This window comes from Grus americana, chromosome 1 (genome assembly GCF_028858705.1).
Source record: "Grus americana isolate bGruAme1 chromosome 1, bGruAme1.mat, whole genome shotgun sequence".
Lineage (NCBI taxonomy): Eukaryota > Metazoa > Chordata > Aves > Gruiformes > Gruidae > Grus > Grus americana.
This window is the reverse complement of record NC_072852.1, coordinates 67,898,507-67,919,234: the sequence shown is the minus strand read 5'-3', so window position 1 is coordinate 67,919,234 and position 20,728 is coordinate 67,898,507. Positions and strand designations below refer to the sequence as shown.

Sequence of the window (20,728 nt, the reverse complement as noted above, 5' to 3'; positions counted from 1 at the left end):
ATACTATTACACACACACACAAAATCACTTGAATCCAGAAACTAGGGCTTGAAAAGAGGCACAAGATGGCTGATGTACTTAGCCTTAGTGCAAAGCTGGAGGAGCAGCAGTTTGTCACGGTCACGGTCACCTCATGAGAGTTACTTTAATGTGCCACTTACGGCACTTCAGCCCCTTTCTATCGCACCCCAGCGAGAGGGGACCAGTTTGTGCTCCCTTCCCCAAAGCTCCACAGCGCCGCTGTCCACGTGGCCCACTGCGTACTGCCTGGCATCACAGGTACCACTGCAGCAGTGAGACAGACTCTGGGCCACAGACAGACAGAAAAACAGGTTTGTAACTTTTAGCCATTTTGGACACTATTACTTGGAGAAAGAGGAAAATCCCAAACTGAAAGATGAGGTCCCTTCATCATCCTTTGGGCTGAAGATGCCAAAACTTCTGCCCGTACCCCTCCAATAGCGCACAGCGTTACGGTGTGATTCTGCAGCCCCTAACCATGGGCAGCAGCAGCATGTATTTGCAGGACAACCCCTGCTGCAGTCACTAGGATGAGTGTGCAAGGCAGGAGTTGCACAACCAGGTAGTCATCTGCTGTGGCTGGACATGAGAAGGTGTTAAAAGCCTGCAGGAAAGCGCTATTTTCTGAGGAAATTATATTTAACTATCTTTTTTTCCTACCAATTACTCAAGTCACAAGAGGATGAACAATCTATACGTAAAAGTAGATAAATTATTGCTGGACTTACTAATGGCATTTGCCTTGGGCAGAAGGCCTCAGGACTCTGTAATGGTTTTATTGCTCTGTTGACCTTACAATCGATGGTTCTAATTAATAATTTCAATTAATATTAAAACCAGGTATTACTGCGGAGGACTCATTTCCCATACTTGCAGGAGACTCTTCACTGATAGGCTTATTCAAAACACAGTTCCCATTCAATAAGGTTCTTCTTTCAATTCGTACACTATATTTCTAGGTGTCTGCAGCTGATATTGATAATATTAAAATATTTTAAAGTCACATAAAAGGGAAATAACATAGCACATCTTTCAGTAACCCATATATATCATAGATTAATTTTGCAGAGTGCCTGCATCATTAAAGAAGCCTAAACCAGAACAAGACCTTTGCTTATAGTTTTGCTGAAATTTATCCACTTCCCTTACAGAGAGAAGATTTCACTAACCAGATTAATGGAAAACAGTGAAAGATGATACTCCTTTGCTTCGTCTGTATTTGCATTTGGCAACCTTTTAAGAAACCTTTAACGCTCCGTGCTATGGAACAGTTAGATATGAAACTTTGGGGAGAAAAAATTAGTTTTCAGAAGGCTGGAGCTGTGCAGTTACGAGGACCTCGCCACCAACCCTCGTAGGCTGGGGCCACTGGTTGTGGCTGCAGTCTGTGGGAGCAAAGCCTGAAGTGCAGCATCCCTCATCTGCTGCTGCGGGCGTGGAGAAAAGCAGGGCTTGGCGGTCTTGATGTGGGCACCCATGCTTCAGGGCTGCTTCTGATCTTAGGCATTTTGTGCCTCAAGTTCCCTTTTCCTCCATGGGGACAATATTTCACCTCACTAATAATTGAATAAATTACCTAACTACAGAGAGTAGGGAGAGCCCTGAGTAATGAGCATGAGGAACAAGCCCGAGAGGAAATGAATAATCCTGCCTCCAGAGCGCAGCCTGGGCCATGCGCAGTAAATAAGGCCTGGGGATACATTTTGAACAACAAGGTTAAATAAAATATCGAACAGCTGCTCATTAAGAGCAACATAAAGCTACCGAGCCTTCCCACTCCTCATACATGATCATCTACCATGGTAATTAAGGGCCATATCCTGATGCGCGCATGCAAGGGGCAGAATTCAGGCTGCAGAGGCCACCTGGTTTCTCACATTTCCTACCTTTGGAGTGATTTATTATGAAATCTCAAGGTTATCTACGTAGGTGTGTGTGTCTGAGGGGGAAGTACTCGCCTACTCTGCTGTCACAACATTCAAGGTGCGATGGATTAAGGCTTCGCCATAGACGTGGGGAGCTGCAGAGAGGATATTTACTCACAACTTCAACAGTAATTTAATTCAGAGCCACCTCATGTGGGTGTAATTACTCACTGCGAATGAGTTGCCTCCTATCCTGAAAAAGTCATCTCTAAAGCAGCCCAAGAGCTCTCTGCAGACAGCTGCAGACCTACGCCTGCCACTGCACGTGTGCAAGGCAAGGGTGCTCCCAAGAACTGCGATGCACGGGAGGCGTTGCGGCTGCCGCAGCAGTGCATCCACACGCAGAAGGCACGAGAGCTCGAGCGATCACCCGTTACCTGTTCGGCTAGCAGTGAGGCCAAGCTTGAGTAAGCATCTGCAAACTCTGGGCCGTACTTAATGGAGTCCTGCAGTAAGATTACGGCTTCTTCCTTCTTCCCTTGGGACCTGCAGCCAGAGAAGGAGGGAAAAAAAGAAAAGTTCCTGTAAGCACATGTTTAGGTCATCCCACTGATTTAACTACTCTAAAAATTCGTGAAAGTCCGCAGCTTGACCGTTTCAACAAAGACTAAATGATTCACTAGCACCTTCTCTCCGTGTTGTGCATACCCAGCATCTCCTCGGCCCATTGCTGTTTCCATATGTTGTTCTCAGGAGCTGGGAGGACATAGGCTTTAATGAAACTGCTGTTTGGTCTGCTCTTCTGGTGACTGTCATACTGAGCATTATGCAATAATCCCAGTGAAGACAAAACATCCTCAAAATAGTGCATTCCTCAGCCCCACACACTGAAGAGCAAAAAGTATTTTATTTTGGCTATCAGGCAATCAGTACAGGCCACATGCTCTATCTGCTGAGTAATAACCACTAGATTTTTTAAACTTCTCCAGTCCTACTGTATATCTCCCAATATTTCTCTTTCTGGCAAACACATCAAATTCTGTCCCATTCATCCCACCAGAAGCTGAAGATACACGAAGAACAAGTCAGGAAAAGCATCTCCAGGCATGAAATACTGCCAGTGATGTTCTTGGGAAGTCGCATGCCCTACGGGAAAGGGTGCTGTCGGGGTTACACCGGGTTTGCAGTCAGCTTCCGGAGGTCTGGCCCCAGTCATGTCACCGAGGCACCAAGTGACCTGGGAACAGGACATTTGCCAGCAACCCTGGCGTAGGTAGGCTGCAGACACCAAAATATTTGCATTTCCTAAAAAAAACCCCAAACCCTGGAGTCTTTGCATATTCCTAGACAACAAGGGCTGTTATATATCCACTTATGACTTAGTTAAATTAATACTTTGAAGTTAAAATATTGCTAAGTTAAATCTGCCTGGGATCTCTAAATAATTCCTTAGCAAGTCGATCATTAGGCTAGAGGAATCTGTTCTTCAGATCCTAATGATTATGAAGAGATAGTTGAGAGATGGCAATGCTGATGAGCTAGGGTTTCTTCCCAGCATTACTCTGCATCTATCGCCATGGAAAGCAGAAAAGATTTCCTGAACAACAACGTAAGGATGTTTATTTATTTTAGCTACAATTTCTCCAGTGTCGTTTTATATTTCTTTCCTTGGAAAAATGAGACGGTATCCTGAACAAACATCTAAGGATGTTTAGCTGGACTAGAACAACATTTTCCTTGTGTTGGGTATACAAAGAATATGAATAGCAGGGCTTACAAAAAGAAACAAAGGGCTCTGGGACATAGAAAATATGTGAACACCTTGCCGCTTTGGCCTTAGATTTCATCTGAGTGACATGGTCAAGTAACCAGATCTTGTTTATAAGGTGCAAATTTCAGCTGATAATATATGTGGCTTTGCAGATTTTTTTCCCTTTCTAGTTGTGTAACTGGAAGAATATTTTGCCTGTGCATTAAGCTAAGTAAAACCAGTTGTGCTAGTCTTTTTCTTCTTCGAGTGGTGTTCCATATAAATTACAAGAATGAAGCAAAAACAAATAGAGAACCACTTTCCTCCTACACTAATTAAAGACTAGCTAGCTTGTCAATTTATAAAACTTTTGGATCCCTCGGCTGGAGTTTCATGACACATTTTTATAAATCAAAAACAGATGACTGTTTTATAAAGGTATTGATGTTTGGCAAAAAAATGTAGGAAATGCCAGCTACAGAAATAAAAGGATTAAGTGATCCACTCAGCAGCAGTAAAAGTTCCCATTAACCACAAGCATGCACTCTGAACACAGGGCAGCCCTCTTAATTACTCTTTTTTTTTCAAAAATGACCTTTTTTTTTTTCCCCTTTTTCGTTTGATCCAAGAACAATGTTTGTCTCCTGAAAGTGGGGGTAGAGAGGGAAAGATTATGGCATCTTTTTATGTGACAGACTGAATTACATTAACAAAAGCAGATCCAGTAGTTTCTCAGAGGGCTCAGGCCTGCAAGATACCAAGCGCTCTGGCCAAGCACTTAAACGCATACTTAACTTTTATGTATGCAAGTTGAAAATTAATTACTGGCTGAAGTGCTTTCCTGGATCAAGGCCAATGCTTTGCAGGATCGAGGCCGTCGCTTATACAAATCTCATGCAATTTGGGAGAGCGCAGAGCTTTGGAAGAACAGTCCGATACACTAATTTACCATAAATTGGGGATTGGAGCAGGAAAAGCTAGGTAATGTATACTTTTGCTATGACAGAGAGAGGAACAAATTCAACTGACACGAGGAGTCTATGATCACTTAATCCAATTTTTCTCCAAATTACCTTGCCTTACAATGCCCTCTCCTGATTCCGTCTTCCACCTGAATCCCCAGCCTCCTCTCTATGATCAGCGTAGAGCCAAGAGCAAGGAACAGTTCTTTCCACTGGCACCATCTCTTGCACATTTTTGCAAGTGCCCTGGAGTTGGAGAAGCATCAGCTTAAACCACCCCCCGCAGAAGTCTGGCCATGCACAGGGCTGCGTGTGGGCTGTCAGCACTGGAGCAAATTTCATTCACAACAGAAAGAGTAACCTAGGAATTATTAGAGGATTTTTTAACTTTGAAGATTTATTTTGTGAAGTTAGTTTGACTGCATTAAAGCCAGAAACACAGAACTCAACAAGGGCTCCACAACTGTTCTGAACATCTCATCTTGGTTTCACACCATAATCCAAGGGGAGGTTGCAGTGTCTAACTCTGTCTGAAAGGAAACCTCTAGGCCTGTTCTGACTCCCTGGGTTAAAACTGATTCACATAATTTAGATGCACTCCTTTGCCATTCATCTGTACTACGTGGATGATACAAAAATGGAGATGCAGGCAATACGCTGCAAGGCAGAGCTGCTTTTCAGACGGATCAGGTCTGACGGGAACCTTATGAAGTTCAACAAAAGCAAATGCAAATCCTGTGCCTGGAATGGGATAACCTGGAGCACAAACACAGGTTGGGTGACGACCATCTGGAAAGCGGCTCTGTAGAAAAGGTCGTGGTGGATAATTTGACCATGGGCCAGCAATGTACCCTACGTGGCAAAGGTGGCCAACAGTGGGTCCAGGGAAGTGATCCTTTCCTTTTATACGATACTTGTAAGACCACATCTGGAGCAATGTCTGTCCAGTGTTGGGCTCCCCAGTGCAAGAAAGGCATGGACATATTGGAGGAAGCCCAACAGAGGGCCACTAAGAAGGTCAGAGCTAGAGCATCCATCACATGAGGAGAAGCTGAACATGCCGAGTCTGTGCAGCCTGCAGTCAGGGATGACTTTGCTGTTGTCTGCAGCCACCTGGTTGGAAGGTACAGAGAAGCCAGAGCCAGACTCTTCTCAGAGGTGCACGGTGACAGGATGAGAGTCAATGGACACAAGTAGGAACATGGGAAATTCCGATTAGATACAAGGAGAAATATTTTTCACCACAAGGGTGGTCAAAGATTGGAACAGGTTGCTCAGAGAGATTGTAGCTACTCTGTCCTCGGAAGTGTTCAAGATTTGGCTGGAAACTGCCCTGAGCAACCTGATTCGATTAGTCTTGCTTTGAGCAGTGGGCTTGACCAAATATGTCCAGAGGTCCATTCCAACAAAAGTTATTCTTTGAATCTATTGTAAACTTGACACTGCTAGAGTTGATTTTTTTCTATAAACAGGCTAAAATATGTATGTGATGTTGATGTACAACTTCAGCACTTCATGCCACACAGAGTACCCTAACCAGAGACCATCCGGAAAGCCAGATGCAGTATCACAGAATGTTATCGCTCAGTTGTTTCTTTGAATGGAAGGGAGGAATGTTTCACCTTCTGAAAGATCTTAAATCTCAATACACGTAGTATCTATCTGATGTTTTTCAGCATCTTCAGACAGTTACACAAGCCTGTGTCAGCACATTCACATATGTACATACCCAGAAGCCTGCATCAGAGAGGGCAGACAGCCCTCTTTCCTCTGATTAGATGCATTTGCTAAACTTGGACTAAATCACGGCAACAAACACAGAGGACACCGTGTGTGTTACTCTACATTCAGAAGAGAATCAGTTCTTTGAATGAACTCAAGATTTCAGAGGACGTTGTTTCTAGGCATTTCACTTTCCCCTTGAAAATGCAGTCGTAACGCTCTCAAAGCACCTAAGAGTTATGAGGCTTTTCTTCATAAGAAATAGTGTACTGAATATTGGACTGCTCTAGGTATGGATACAGTACAGCAAATAAAGAAGTTCTCTCCCGTTCTTCCTGCACCAGAAAGCTGAGATAAATATTTACTTCAAATGTTCATAGTATTTTATTTCTTGTCTCTTTACAGAATATCGCACAGGCTATAAATTTGTGAGGTAGTCTGAATGATACATATTTATCTCAGTTTTTCAAGCTGTAGCTCAATAAAAATGAATCTACATAGAGGAGTTAAATATTTATATAATGGGAAACTTCAAAACAAAACACAAGAAAGCAGCATCGGCTGCTCTGTGTCACTGCTCATGGACCACAAAAGCAGAGAAAGAGATTTCTCACTTTTAGGTAGGCCATCTTTTGGGTCTATTTTAAATAAGAAATCTGTCAGCATTGTTTAATTATCTACTCTCTAATATTTATATTAGGCAAGAAAACGATGACATACAACTTTATTTTAGGATATGTAAACAAAACCAAAGGCTTATTCAGCCATTACCCTGCAATGCTTCCTGAGAACATTCATCTTCTGGCACATAGCTGTCTTCATTATATGCAAACAGAAAATGGAAACATCCTTTTTCATCTAGGACTTCCACAGGAAAAAAACCCGAAAAATTCCACCCTGTGCTCCTCAGAACAGATTTTTACTCAAGCTTAAATCACAAGCGATGGATGCCTGAATAGAGAGCTTATTTACAGGGAATAACAAGAGGCAGATTCCCACATGGGAATAGCAAACCCATCCTTCCAAAATGCTGGAGCTCCCCTTTCTCAGCACTCCAGAGGAGGTGAAATCTAATATCTGCCATCAGATTTCCACGCTACGAGCAGGGGTGGGTATAAGGAACTCAGCAGAATTCAACTGGGAGTTCCCCATGCCAGATGGTTTCATTATGTGTCCCAGTGCAAGTATTGCTGTTACTGGACATGCCTTAAGTGTTACAAATCTGGCTCCTCCTGATCTGCACCATGCACTGAAGCCTCTGTAAAGAGGACAAAAAATGCTTGTCTTGACCATTTATCCTCTGCCATACATTTAAAAATCAAAACACTCTTCATAATGTCTCATAGCACAGCCAGAAAGTAATATCTGCCTGTAATATTCTGCAGATTTTCATTTATTACCTAGATTATACTAGCATTTACTGTCTGCAGAACACTGGTTGCCCTATATACATATATATGAAAGGATAATTTGAAGACCCAAGTAGAAAACATAAACAAAGTTGTAGGAAGGAAGAGCTTGAAATCTCTACCTCGTTCCCATCTGGTCTTCTCACAAGTCACCTCATGCTCTAGCATGGCTGATGATCTCTGCAAAGTTGATGGATGATCCAGGAAAGGTCCTGGCAAAGGGATTTGGGCTAGTGTTTTAGGGGAGACATTCATAAAGGATCTGCCCACGTAGCATCTGCTTTGCATATGTGCTAATCCCTCCACCATGAACTCTACCTATTTTTGAGCAGGTTTTTTAAAGCTGAATAGGGAGATGAGGACACCCAGTTTCCATTATAATTAATGCTACTGGTGTGTCCAGATGCAATAAGTTGTTTTGGAAACCTAGAAAAATTTTGAAAATGGTTGTGGGAAAAGGGCAGGTGGAACCTGAGCACTTTCTTTTAATGAGTTTAGTACAAGCATCACACACCTTTAAAATACTGCAATATTTGGCATCACAGAAGGATGCAGAGCACATACAATCCAACAGGACACACAATATCTTAACTATCAAATTAGGAAAAACGTGACATACTTGTCGTGGTTTAGGCCCAGCCGGTAGCTGGGTGCCACGCGGCCGCTCACTCACCCCTCCCCCAGCGGGACGGGGAGGAGAAGTGTAACAAAAGGCTTGGGTCGAGATAAGGACAGGGAGAGATCACTCACTAATTACCGTCACGAGCAAAACAGACTGAACGTAGAGAGGAGATTCATCTAATTTATTACTAAGCAAAACAGAGTAGAGGAATGAGAAAATCGAGTCTTAAAACACCTTCCCCCACCCCTCCCATCTTCCCGGGCTCAACTTCACTCCCGGCTTCAACCTCCTCCCCCCTCAGCGGCACAAGGGGGCAGGGAATGGGGGTTGCGGTCAGTTCAGCACACATTGTCTCTGCCGCTTCTTTGTCCTCAGGGGGAGGACTCCTCTCAACGTTCCCCTGCTCCAACACGGAGTCTCTCCCACAGGCTACAGTCCTTCACGAAGCGTGGTCTCTCCCACAGGGTGCAGACCTTCAGGAGCAAACTGCTCCAGCGTGGGGTCCCCCACGAGGTCACAAGTCCTGCCAGCAAACCTGCCCTGGCGTGGGCTCCCCTCTGCACGGGTCCACAGATCTGGCCAGGAGCTTGCTCCAGCGTGGGCTTCCCACGGGCCACAGCCTCCTTCAGGTGCCTCCACCTGCTCCAGCATGGGGTCCTCCACAGGCTGCAGGTGGAATCTCTATACCCCCTCATCCTTCCTCCATGGGCTGCAGGGGGACAGCCTGCCTCACCATGGTCTTCACCACGGGCTGCAGGGGATCTCTGCTCCGGCGCCTGGAGCACCTCCTGCCCCTCCTTCTGCACTGACCTTGGTGTCTGCAGAGTTTCTCACATCTTCTCACTCCTCTCCCTGGCTGCAAAAGCCCCCCCAACTGTTTTGTTTTCCTTCTTAAATATGTTACCACAGAGGCGCTGATTGGCTCGGCCTAGGCCAGGGGCGGGTCCATCTTGGAGCCGGCTGGCATTGGCTCTGTCAGACACAGGGGAAGCTTCTAGCAGCTTCTCACAGAAGCCACCCCTGTAGCCCCTCCCGCCAAACCTTGCCACACAAACCCAACACAATACTGCACACAAACCAAACAGCAGTTCTAAGAGATTTTCCCACATATCTCCTTTGTGCTTTGCCAGTGCAGCAAATCCAGTTTCTACCCATCTGCTGGGTCATAAGAGCCCATCAACAGGCCAGATTTAAGCATTATTGACATGGGGTGTCCTCGTGCTGCTTCTGGCTTGCGTCCTTTTCTATTAATATTTTATATTTTTTACAAAAATCACAGAGAATAGTAACTAAGGCAAACATGATGGATTAAAAGGACAATATGTATTTTTAAACAGCATTGCCACCTAAGATTAATTTCAATCAACCAAATCTGATGAATAATACAAAGACCTTCTATTTCTCTTGCAATAAGACTGTCTTTACCATTTTCCTTTCTTGTGAGTATTTCCAGTAGAGCTCTCACCTGCTTTCTATTTAAGAAGTACTCAGCTGCCATATTCCAACCCCAAACCATCACGTTTACTTGTAATATTACTCTGATAACTTCTCCGCTACCAAACGGACCGGGCAGAACTTCAGCAATCCACTTAATATCTGCCAGATAAATTCACACTCAAAGTAACTTTCAGAACCAAAGAGATCGAGTATCTTTTGATGAGACAGTGCCATTTTATAACCAGCCCAACATTAAAGCCTGATCTGCTCTAAAAGATTTACCAGAGACCTACTACCAGAAAAATAGGTGCAGTTTACATCAGCAGAAATGTATTTTTACTGCTGTAGTTTATGCAGTTCTGTCAGCAATTAACACACTATAATAACAAAACATGGGCGTTTTTTTGCTGGTGCAAAACAGTAATGTGCAAAACAGTAGTGCAAAATAGAGATATTTTACTTTTTTTAATTGCACCCCTAGCACTGGCAAAGCTTCTTGTGTAGATCTAAGTTCAGTCTTTAGATATCAGTCAGATATTAGTCAAATTAATTTGCATGATTATGATTGTCTGCTCTTCTCCTTGCTAAAGGCTGACACTCTAAATAACGAGTGAAATTATGAGCTGATTAACTTGTTTTCTTGCTGAGCAGACTAACCGTATAGGGCTGTAAACTAGCCTTCCCCTCAAATCCAGCCCCAGCCCCTCCGCAATGGGATAAACCTTCTGCTGCTCTGAACATCTCAGAGTTAGGTGTTAATGCCCAAACCACACACCGACCTTCCATACAGCTAATGAGGAGAAGTGGGAACTTGCAGAGAGGGATTTGTTGGATCTGTGTTATTTATTAGATCTGCATCAGATGCCTGCCTTTGAACAACACGGCTTGCTCCACTGGAAAGGCTTACACCTTTCCATTGAGATGGGAGACTCAGGTGACTAGTTGGGTCTAAGCACCTCGGTTTTTGATGCCTGATTTGGAACAAGTGAATTCCCTCCAGCTGAAACACAATTGTAAACAGCACCTGAAGCGATGTGGCAGACAGCATAAGGATATCCAGACCAAGCCTCCCCTTTGTGCTGGCACACTTGGCTGGCAGTAAGAAATAATGCCATTCCTTCACCAGTTAGCCGAAAAAACTCCTTTGGTGATGTGTGCGGAGAGAACGTGAATTTCCTTGGCGCCAGTTCTGCGTTCCACTTACTTGAGAAGGTTGCCAAGATTGAAGAGAGCTCGATTGTGCTGAGGGTTTAACTGAAGGGCCCGTCTGTAGTAGTCCTTTGCCTCCACCACGTCTTTGGTCAATGTCCCCAAGTTGTTGAGAGCACTTGCGTGACGAGGGTACAGTCTAGGAAAAATGAAATATCGAGTTAATTGACAAATAAAGCTGAGGTCACAATGCTGCCACCAGTGCTGTTCAGCACTCAGAAAAGGGGAGGATGTCAGCTAGGAAACACTTTTCCCTTCATTTGCTGCAGGTCCTGATGGGATCCTGAGGAACCTTTTCAACTCCCAAAGAGATTGCAAATCAGATCTTCTCCTACAGTTCCTGTATGCCTCCAGGGCAAAAGGGAACACTGAACAGCTTTGAAAGCCTATTTTACCCTCCAAGCAAAAGGCAAAGCGACTAAAGCAGCTTGAACGTTTTTATTCAAAATGTTTTTTAAACAAGCAAGAACTGCTTTGTCAAAAATATGTTTGCAATGGAAATACGTTTTGACATATACAGAAACCAACACAACAGTGATTAAATTGATCTGTTTTTTCTTTTTTTTTAAATCCGTTTTCCACAATAAAAGTGATAATAAAGTGCAAAAGGAAACTTGAAATCAGCTGTTGAACAATGTTTTCAGGACCAAGAAAAATGATAAAAAAAATCTGGAAACAGACTGCTTAACAGTATGAATCCCCTAAGCTTCTAGTTGAATTTTTTTACCACTTGGTTCACTTCTCCTTTTAACTGATCTGTTAATCTTTACATCTACCTGTTTCAATTATAACACTACAAATTGGGCCCAGTACATGTCTGTTAAAATTCTCCATGAATTAAGCAGCACATCATGGTCCATTCAGCCACTTAAATTCTCAAAGTTGTGCTCCTATGTTAATATTTTGGTTTGTAGGTCTTTCACTAGAAAACTCCAGAGGTGAAAGTGATCCAGGGCAAGATTTAGCACCCAGGACCCTTGGTGTCATAGATAGGTGAAAACTGAGGTTCATTATGATGAATAAATATATCTGTAGCCCACAGAGGTCCCAGGCAAGCTGGGAGACCAGCTGTGTGAGAAGGTCTGATGCTCTGGTATGAAATGGTGCACAGGTGCTTGCCCACTGAACTCCTCCAGATGATCATTTCATTCGTGATAGGGAGGAAACGGGTTAAGATGGTCAGGGCTTCAGTTTGAGAAGACATTGTCGCAAATCCCGCTGCCACTCAGGGTTTTCTATTTCGGACGCGGACAAGTCATCTGACATTTCTTTGCCTTAGGTCCCTGTTCATGAGAAAATGATGTGGATAATGGCATTAAAAGTAGTTGGCTATGACAGCCCAGGGTATAGCATGAGGAGGGGCATTTAAAGGAAGAAGGGATTAAGACTCTATAATATGGTCTGATTCTAAAGTTTGCAACTGTTTTTAATCTAAGACTTTCCATGGTTGGTTTTTTTTTTTTTTTGCCTGAAGTTTTTCATTATGTCAGTTCAGCCCTGGGATTTTCTGTACTTAAGTACCATGAATAATTTAGCATTTTATACACTGCCGCAACATTTGTATCAGTCACATTTTCACTGCACAGCATATAAGTGATTTTGGCAAGGTCTTACTTGGGGGTGAAGCTGGGAATGCACAAGGGAACTCCGGGAGAAATGGACATGCACCGGTAACAAACTGAGGATGCTTCCTACAACTAAGTCAGGGAAGAGCCTAAAGTCTTTTTCACCCAACACCAAGCCTAGCAGACAAGGACTGCAAAGCCACAGAGTTGAGGAGAGATCGTACAAGGATGCAGCCACATATGTTTTTTAAAACTTAGCCTATTCTAATGACAAAAGATAAATGTAGCGACCACCACTCGTAGTAACTAATGACTGCGGACTCTGTCAACATCCCTCCCATACAAATAAGCATCCCATCTCTCAGAGGTAACCATTTCTCCTGCTGCAAGCCCTCAGCTGCATTGCCCAGTGTCTCCATTCAGCCACGCTACCTGCATTTGCTGCTCAAGTGGTTTTTGAAGAGTTCACTAATTGATCTTGTTGCAGAGGAGCAAAGAGTAGGAAATTCACGGCGACACTGTAGTTCGCATAGAAATAGTATCACTTGCCGTCACTGAAGCTACCCAGTGAGCCTGACGTGTTTCGGGATGTGAGAGGCTGCCTGCGCTTGGAGAAGCATCAGCAAAGGACAAGACAGCATTGAGGTTGTAGTGTTGAGTCTTGACTTTGGGCCTAAAATCCACCGGTCATCAAAGCTAAGCTTCCCCAGCTGAAGCAGGCTGGGAGAAATGCTGACCACAGCAACAGCAGAGGAGCAATGGAAAGGACCAAGCTTGCTTGCTCTTCAGCACTTGGGACGCAGGTCTGTGTGATACCTTCACCAGGATTTTGAGTGAAGAACGCCCTATCTACCCTTAGGGCAAATGACCAATGGCTCAGCCTTGTTTCCCATTTCTTCCATGGGATTTTGACATTGTTTTGGACAAGAAAAAGGTCTGGGAGTTATATTTTTGAGGGTTTTTTTTCCAGTTGGCTGTGATAAAAGCCGTGCACTGCTTCTGTCAATACTCACACATAAAAACAGCTCTAGTATCTGACGTAAGTCGGTGAGTTATGAGTGGGCAAAAATATTTCAGACAATTCTTGGGAAAGTCAGAAACAGATTAACATTTTACAGCCCTAAACCTGATGGTTTTGCTCTCAAACTTTCAGAAATTAATTCTGTTCTTGGCCTCTAGTGCTCCCATGACATTTTAGGCCCAGGAGATTTGCTTGCACCAATTTGGAGAGGAATGAAAACTCAAGATTAAAAAGGAGAACTGATTTCACCTTTAAATTGCACAGTTCTGACCAGCGGCTCCAGAAATACACTTCTGAGCTCAGCGCTAAAACCTCTCAACAACAAATCACAGGATGCAAGCACGTCTCCCAGGTATCCTGGGCTCTATTTCTTGTGTTTTACATTTATTCATTGCATCTCATTGCCCTTTCCAAGAAATATAAGTGAAAAACCAGAGCCCCAGCTAGCACAAATTGTCAGCTTAAACCCGCTTAGCATCTGGCCTGAAGAACTTCCGACATGTGCAATTTTACATTGCTGAACAAATGTTACGAGAAAAATCTGAGCACAGTGAGATAAGGCAGTGGTGTTGGGCTTTGCCGTTAGGGTTCAGTTCTTTACAGTTTTATTTGGAATATTACTTTATTACGGCAGTAGAGCAAGATGCCACTCAAACGAGTTCAGCAGAGAGCATAACCAAGCCCTAAGAGAGCATCACCTCTGGTAAAGTAACCAGAGCCTGAGCCCGTGACCATCCACGCTGTTATACTGTTAACATGGCTCCTAACAGTTTCACATCACTCTCAAATAGTTCCCAGGAGCGGTCCAGGGCTGAGCCCAGACCAGGGTTTGGTCCCAAAAGCCAGCTTGGGCTTGGCCACTGTCTCTCAGAGGATACAAACACTTACTAAATATGTGCAGGTCAAATTATGCCAATTGGCCTCAGGGCTAGAGAATGGGACCAGCCCTTTTTTATTTATTAATGTGGACCTTCACTAAAGGACTAATGGCCTTATTCAAACCACCCTCTGTTCATGCGCACCCACTGCTGTTAATAACAGCTTCCTGGGGATAAAACCAGAGTAGAACAAAGTTTTGTGGCTGGATTTACAGAACAGCATAAAACTTGACCACAGGTGACTAATTAAAGCAACATTTACTCAAGAGCTCTCAAAATGTTTCTGCAAAATTTGCAGATACACCATTTGCAAACTGGTTTGGTTTTGCTGTATGGGATCTATTGTTTTAATGAATGGAGGCACATGTACTTTTTTCTTTTTTTTTTTCATTTTTATGTTATTGGGAGATTTGTGCTGTTTTTTGAGACTTTTGGAATTGGTCCCAATGATTCTGGATGTCTACTTTGCTTATTTTGACGGTAAGCTCTCTGATACAAAGACTGTCTCTTCCCTACACGTATTTATTCATTGGAAGGGTCAGGAACACGTTCCCAGGACAAGGAGGTCTCCAGTTAACCTGGAGTCTCTTCATGCCACAATAACGGTAATACTCAGAAGCCAGACCTTGTTTTACAAATAGTCAGGATACTCTGAGACACAAGGAATCAGTTGTTGGAATATATATACCTTGTTTTCCAACTTTTCTTAAGAAACAAAGCTTTCTATCTGGACACACACGGAGCTGTATTTTCCTTGCCACCACCATTGATAACGGTAACAGTCTGCAGGCAATATCCTTCTTGCTATGCATCTGATTAGGTAGAAATTCCTCTAGGCTTCACCTAATCAAATGCAAGTGCTGCATTATTTATGAAAGAAAGCTGAATTTCATTAAACTTATTCTACAAGAAGCAGTTCATGTAAAAAAAATCAATTTCTCCTTTCTTTTAGAAATCAGAACAATTTTCTTTTAAAACCTACATTCACAGGTAATTATAACAGAAGTCTTGAAATGGCAAAATTACTTAAAAAAAAAAAAGAATCCAACCCATAAAAGTATATTTTAAATCAGACTGGGATTTCATTTCTAAAGAGAAGACAAGTGGGATGTTTCCTTGTTGCAGAATGAATAATTCAAATGATTCCTCCAGTGCTGTATCTGCAATTGTCAGAATAAATTTAACTATTACAGGTACACGCTGCACAAGAACTCCTGTTAGTAATTATCCCCACTTCTTTTAGGCTAGCAAAATTCCCTCTAATACCACTGAACAAAAGCCTTATTGACTTGCACGGTCAGGAGATTTCCAGTTTCACAAGAAGATACCAGGCATAAAACATATATAGCATATATAGTCATCAAAACACTGATGGCCATTTATTTTGCTTTTTAATTTAATGCTGTTATTACCTGAAACATTAATTAAGAGAAAAATTGAAGGGTTTTGTTTAGCAACATATCTGAACTACAAGACAATTCCAGAAAACAGAGAAAGGGAGGGAATTTGTTGTCATGACTACAACCTATAATCCACCAAGAATTTTAATTCTTTTAATTCAGATCGAGAGAGACCACTTAAACAACTGGCAAGCTCTGCTCGCAGTCCTGCCTTTCAACGGCCATTGGTCTGGTGCCAGAAGTATTCAGAGGGCAAAAGGCATTAGCGGGACAATTCCCCAGTCGCTCTTTAGAGCGTTATGTGGGTTTTGCACAGCCATCGCTGTGCAGGGGCAGAGAGCAACGGGATGGGGCCAGGCCAGCGCACCATTAGCCAGGGAAACTGCCAGGAACAGCACGGAAAGGGCTGCAGCGCCGGCTTTCAGGGGTGCGGGCAGCCCCCTGCAGCCGCCACGTGATACAGGGGTTCGGGAAGGCAATCCAGAGCCGCCCCTCAGAGCTGGGACAGCCCTGAGATGTCATGCACGAGGTGATCCTGCCTGATGCTCCATCCCAGTGCCTCTCCATGGCTCTGCCCAGCCCCTTGCCACCCTCCAAGCATCAATGATAAACCTGTTGAAAGTGTGCTCCCAGTGACTTGAGACCTGAGTCCTTAAAGCCATTGTAAAAGCTGAAAGCAACACTTGCCATCACAGCCATGCCACGGCAGCAGCAGCAGAAGGAAAAAACCTGCCTGCATCACCTTGCACAATATTCAAAGGGGCTCCAAGCGTATTCATTTCTGCTAGAGAGAAAAATCAGCAACTGATCCAGCTGGGGAGATCTAGCGTGCCTGTTTTCTGTTAATACATCTTTTGATTAAAGAATGCATTTAAACTTAGCACTCGCAGGGAACGCTCCACCTTTGAAGCAGCTGTGATTAATTACCACTGCTGCGCTGCCGTGAGAAAACAGGTTGAGTTACCTCTCTCGTGGTAAGAGCAGAAGAGGGGTTGAAGAGCCCTGGGACAGACCTCCTCTCACCAGTCCTTCATACCACAGGACACCTCCCTGCTCTCCCGGTGCCTGCACGACCCTACCGCAATGCTCAGCATCCACAAGGCTCGCTTCAGCCAGATTAAGCACAAAGACTCAGGCCTTAATTACTCAAGACCAATGACTTGCTGGCAGCATAGCAACTTGTTTTTAAGGCACATTTTGCCCCATTCCAACACATACTGTAATATTTTATTGGCATCATTTTGCCAACAAAAGTAAGCATGTTATGTGAATAATGTTTCATCTGTGCCAAATTTTTATACTGCCCATTTTTATTTACTCTGGTATACTATTTCAAGCCAATTTCCCAATTTTAATATTACATCACACTCATTTTCATGTATTTACGTAAGTTCTCAATAAAGCTCTATGTCAGGTTGAATTAAAACTTGACTTGATGTAATTCCAAGACCAGTCATCCTACGGGGAGCAATCCCGTACTGGCAACAACTCGAGCCGTGGCCTCATGATAGCATGGCACCTTGTTCTGAGAGCTGCTCTACATGATGTGGACACGTGTAGGTCACAGAGCCAGATGCTATGTCTTTCTCAAAAAGATCTTCAATTTGCAGTATTTTAATTCCTTTTATAGAGGGAGAGATGATCCTGCAATATTAAGCAGCAGCTGGTTTCCTCTTCCAGAGTTTTAGTAGTTGCATCCGTATTTCCTCAAAGGTAACACCCTTCAGCTTGGCAGAAGGTTTGTGGCAGGCTGGGATTTTTTTTATATTTTTTAAAAAAAAAAAAAAAAGGAAATCCTGTTGAAAGTCAGGCAAGTGAGAGATCTAATGCTTTTAGGTTCCTTTGAAAGCCTTAGGCATAATCTTCTTCAGTGAAAGCATAACAAAGCAATCAGACTCCTCGCTGTACACAGCATGGCCTGGCGTTGGGTATTACATCACACCCGTTTCCACGTACTCAGCTATGAGGTAGTCCAATTCAGTGCCTGATGCAATGCTAGGAATAAGGCAGGGACCGATCCCACCCCAGCACGGTGCTACAGGCTCTCAGCATCTCAGTGGTTCTGTTAGGGTCCTCACCGGTGTTACACGGACCAGCTCAGGTCCTGATGGAGGTCCTGCTCAAGAAGTCAGCCTGACCAGCAGTGCCTACGGCTATTTCAGACAACCACCCAGGGTGTTCTCTCCCTGCTGTGGCTGAAGGGTGGGGGGATCCCCTGCAGATGCCTTGGGTATCCCAACCCACCGCAAATGTCTTCTACCTTCCAGTGGGCAGAAGTCACCCACATTTCAGCACCAAGCACCTGCAATGTGGACACTAAGAGACGGTGCTCATCTCTGCCACGTTCCCCATGCGGCCTGGGACAAGACTGTCTCTCAGGGTCTCCACGCCCCATCTCTAAAGTGACAATAATAAAACTTCCTTTCCTCATAGTGTTGCCTCTCTGCTCACAGCACAAGCCCTCTGCAGTGATGACAATCTCCAGCTACGGGCAGTGGCCGGCACAGCAGGATCTTGATCTCAGCTGGGACCTCCAGAGGCCAATTTGGTATAAATAGTAAGTGCTGAATCGCAGCCAGGGATCGGTGGAAGCCAGCAGGAAGAGCAGCCCGTGGGCGCCCTGCCACCAGCAAACCCTTTCCCCAGGGTGAGCCTCCAAGGCTGACGGGCAGAGCACAGGGGACAGCAGCCGTGCTGTACCCTCATATCGAGGGAAACCTCTCCAGGACAGAAATGTGAAAAAAAGAGAAGCTGAACAGATTTAATCTGTAAATTCACAAAAGCCTCATGAATTCTTTGAGCCTGACATCCATTAAGAAAAAAAAAAACCAACAAAACCAAACATATCCAGAAGCATACTATCTAAAAAACAAACCTGTAGCACATTAAGCAATATTACAATTTATGAATTTTCATTAAATTTTCAAACTTAGGCAAGGGTAGAAGCTTAAGAGTTAGAGTTGAGGGGAAAAAAAAAAGGAATTTAAGTCAAACAATGTCACGGCTAAATATAAATAAATAAAACCTTTCTTGCTAAACTCACATGTTCCCTGCAATGCCGAGGCAACATAAGGTTATCAAACTGAGCTGCCTCTTACGCTTTCACATAAAGAATTTATGCCGGATCCATGTAAGTCCTGAAAATCTCAGAAACCACTCAAGCCAAACAAAGGACTAATAATTCACCACACGCCTGACTTAAGAGACCGCACGAACAGTGCAGGCACCTCCACAGAGCCCAGAGAAACTAAAGGGACACCACAGCAAACAGGAGACCATCGGGTGAGTTCTTCAACCAAACCGTTACATGAGGGGAGGAAATAACAACATATATCTCGCCTAAGCAGATGGGATGAAATCACGCCTGTCATCTCCCAGGGTTCACAGGTGCCGGAGGAAACTCTACAGCGTCATACTGCCACCCGTGATCTCGGCTGTCTCCAAGATGTCTGGGAGTTGTCTTAGTCTTCGACGTAAATCAGAGCAGCCCCATTCCAGCATCGCCCAAATTGCTCGAAGGGGCCATTCAAATGTCCAGGGATAAGCAGAGCACTGCAACTCCTCCTGCCAAACCTTTGCAGAAAGTCTCAAGGTTATCCTTGACAGGCACGTGCTGGGAACCAATTTTTCTGCTGCCCCTTGGTAAGGATCGGTGTAGGCAAGTCTCTGATGATTTAGCACAAGAATAATCAGTGCTACCTGGTCATTCTTTGAGAAAAAATAGTCAAAGTTTTCTTAAAGAGAAGGATGGCAGGCTAGGGGAAAAGAAATGCCTGTGGGAACAACAAATAATTAACCTTTGGATTTGAGGTTCTCATTAGCCAAAAGTGAAAAGTAGACTCAAACATCTGCAAAATACAACCGTAAGTTTTCTCTCTGCACAGCCCATGTAAAAAATGAAATAGATCTCTTGTCCCGATATGACAACAGGTTTGCAGCTTTATTAGGGAAGCATTTTCCATTCCCCAGATTTTTAGCACCAGTCCTTGATACGTAAGTAGTCAGACCAATGACGCAGTGTCTGAGGAAAGCTATAGAGCGGCCATTCTCATAGCTATGGGGGCTCTTCTCCAAGAAGATGCATTTGAAAAGCCAGCAAGTCCCTGAAGGACAGTGTAGAAGGACCTCCACCCAGGACAGAAGCCATGGTCTAGGAAGGGACCCTGCCTGTAAATACCAGTGTCCAGGAGTGAGTTATACATATATCTGGCCATCCCAGCACAGACATCCAGTTCCCATTACTGTCAATGCAGTTAGACTCTGCATCAGGGCTCATGGTTACACTTATACCAGCTTGGTTTTGAGTAAATAAACGCCTGTGCCTTGACTGATTGGTATTTGATCAATAAAAAGCAGAAAAACTGAGTAGAGGTGGAGTAGACCCCAAAACAGGCAGGGATTAGTGCTTTATAGAGAACAGGTTCAAATATAAATTATGCTAGCTGAAGCAATTTGGCCATCATCCCATGCACTGTGTTGTAAAGGCCATTAAGTCTCTGATTCAAATTATCAGGCAGCCTTTTCAGTCATCAATTACTATTAAATCACTCAACAATTTTGTCTAGCTTCAGGACAGCCACCGCATACGTACACGAGAGCACCAATTACCCCAAAAGCCTATTGTCAAAGGGTGATTCAGAAGAACACCCCACAAAGATGCTTCCAACAGCTTGGACGCCATCTGCCTCAAGTCTGTAACATCCACTAACACAGGATATTATGTGAAGTCTCTATGAAGATGTTTCATCAAATGCCTAACCAGAGGGCTTGCTCCAAAGGCCTGACCTAAGAAACATTAAGTGTCAGAAGGGCACTCACGGTTTTGGGAGCGAACACAGCCCTGACAGTCACAGCAAAGCAGCGCTGC

General features: G+C 43.9%; 1 protein-coding gene across 1 annotated transcript in view; it reads right to left on the bottom strand.

Moving 5' to 3' along the window:
- TMTC1 (transmembrane O-mannosyltransferase targeting cadherins 1) overlaps positions 1-20,728 on the bottom strand; it is a 149,021-nt gene that overhangs the window by 14,688 nt on the left and 113,605 nt on the right. Inside the window, exons 12-13 of the mRNA XM_054840856.1 lie at positions 10,993-11,136; positions 2,324-2,432 (exon numbers count right to left, since the gene is read on the bottom strand). Coding sequence (XP_054696831.1) covers positions 2,324-2,432; positions 10,993-11,136 — 253 coding nt within the window. The remainder of the gene's footprint in view (positions 1-2,323; positions 2,433-10,992; positions 11,137-20,728) is intronic.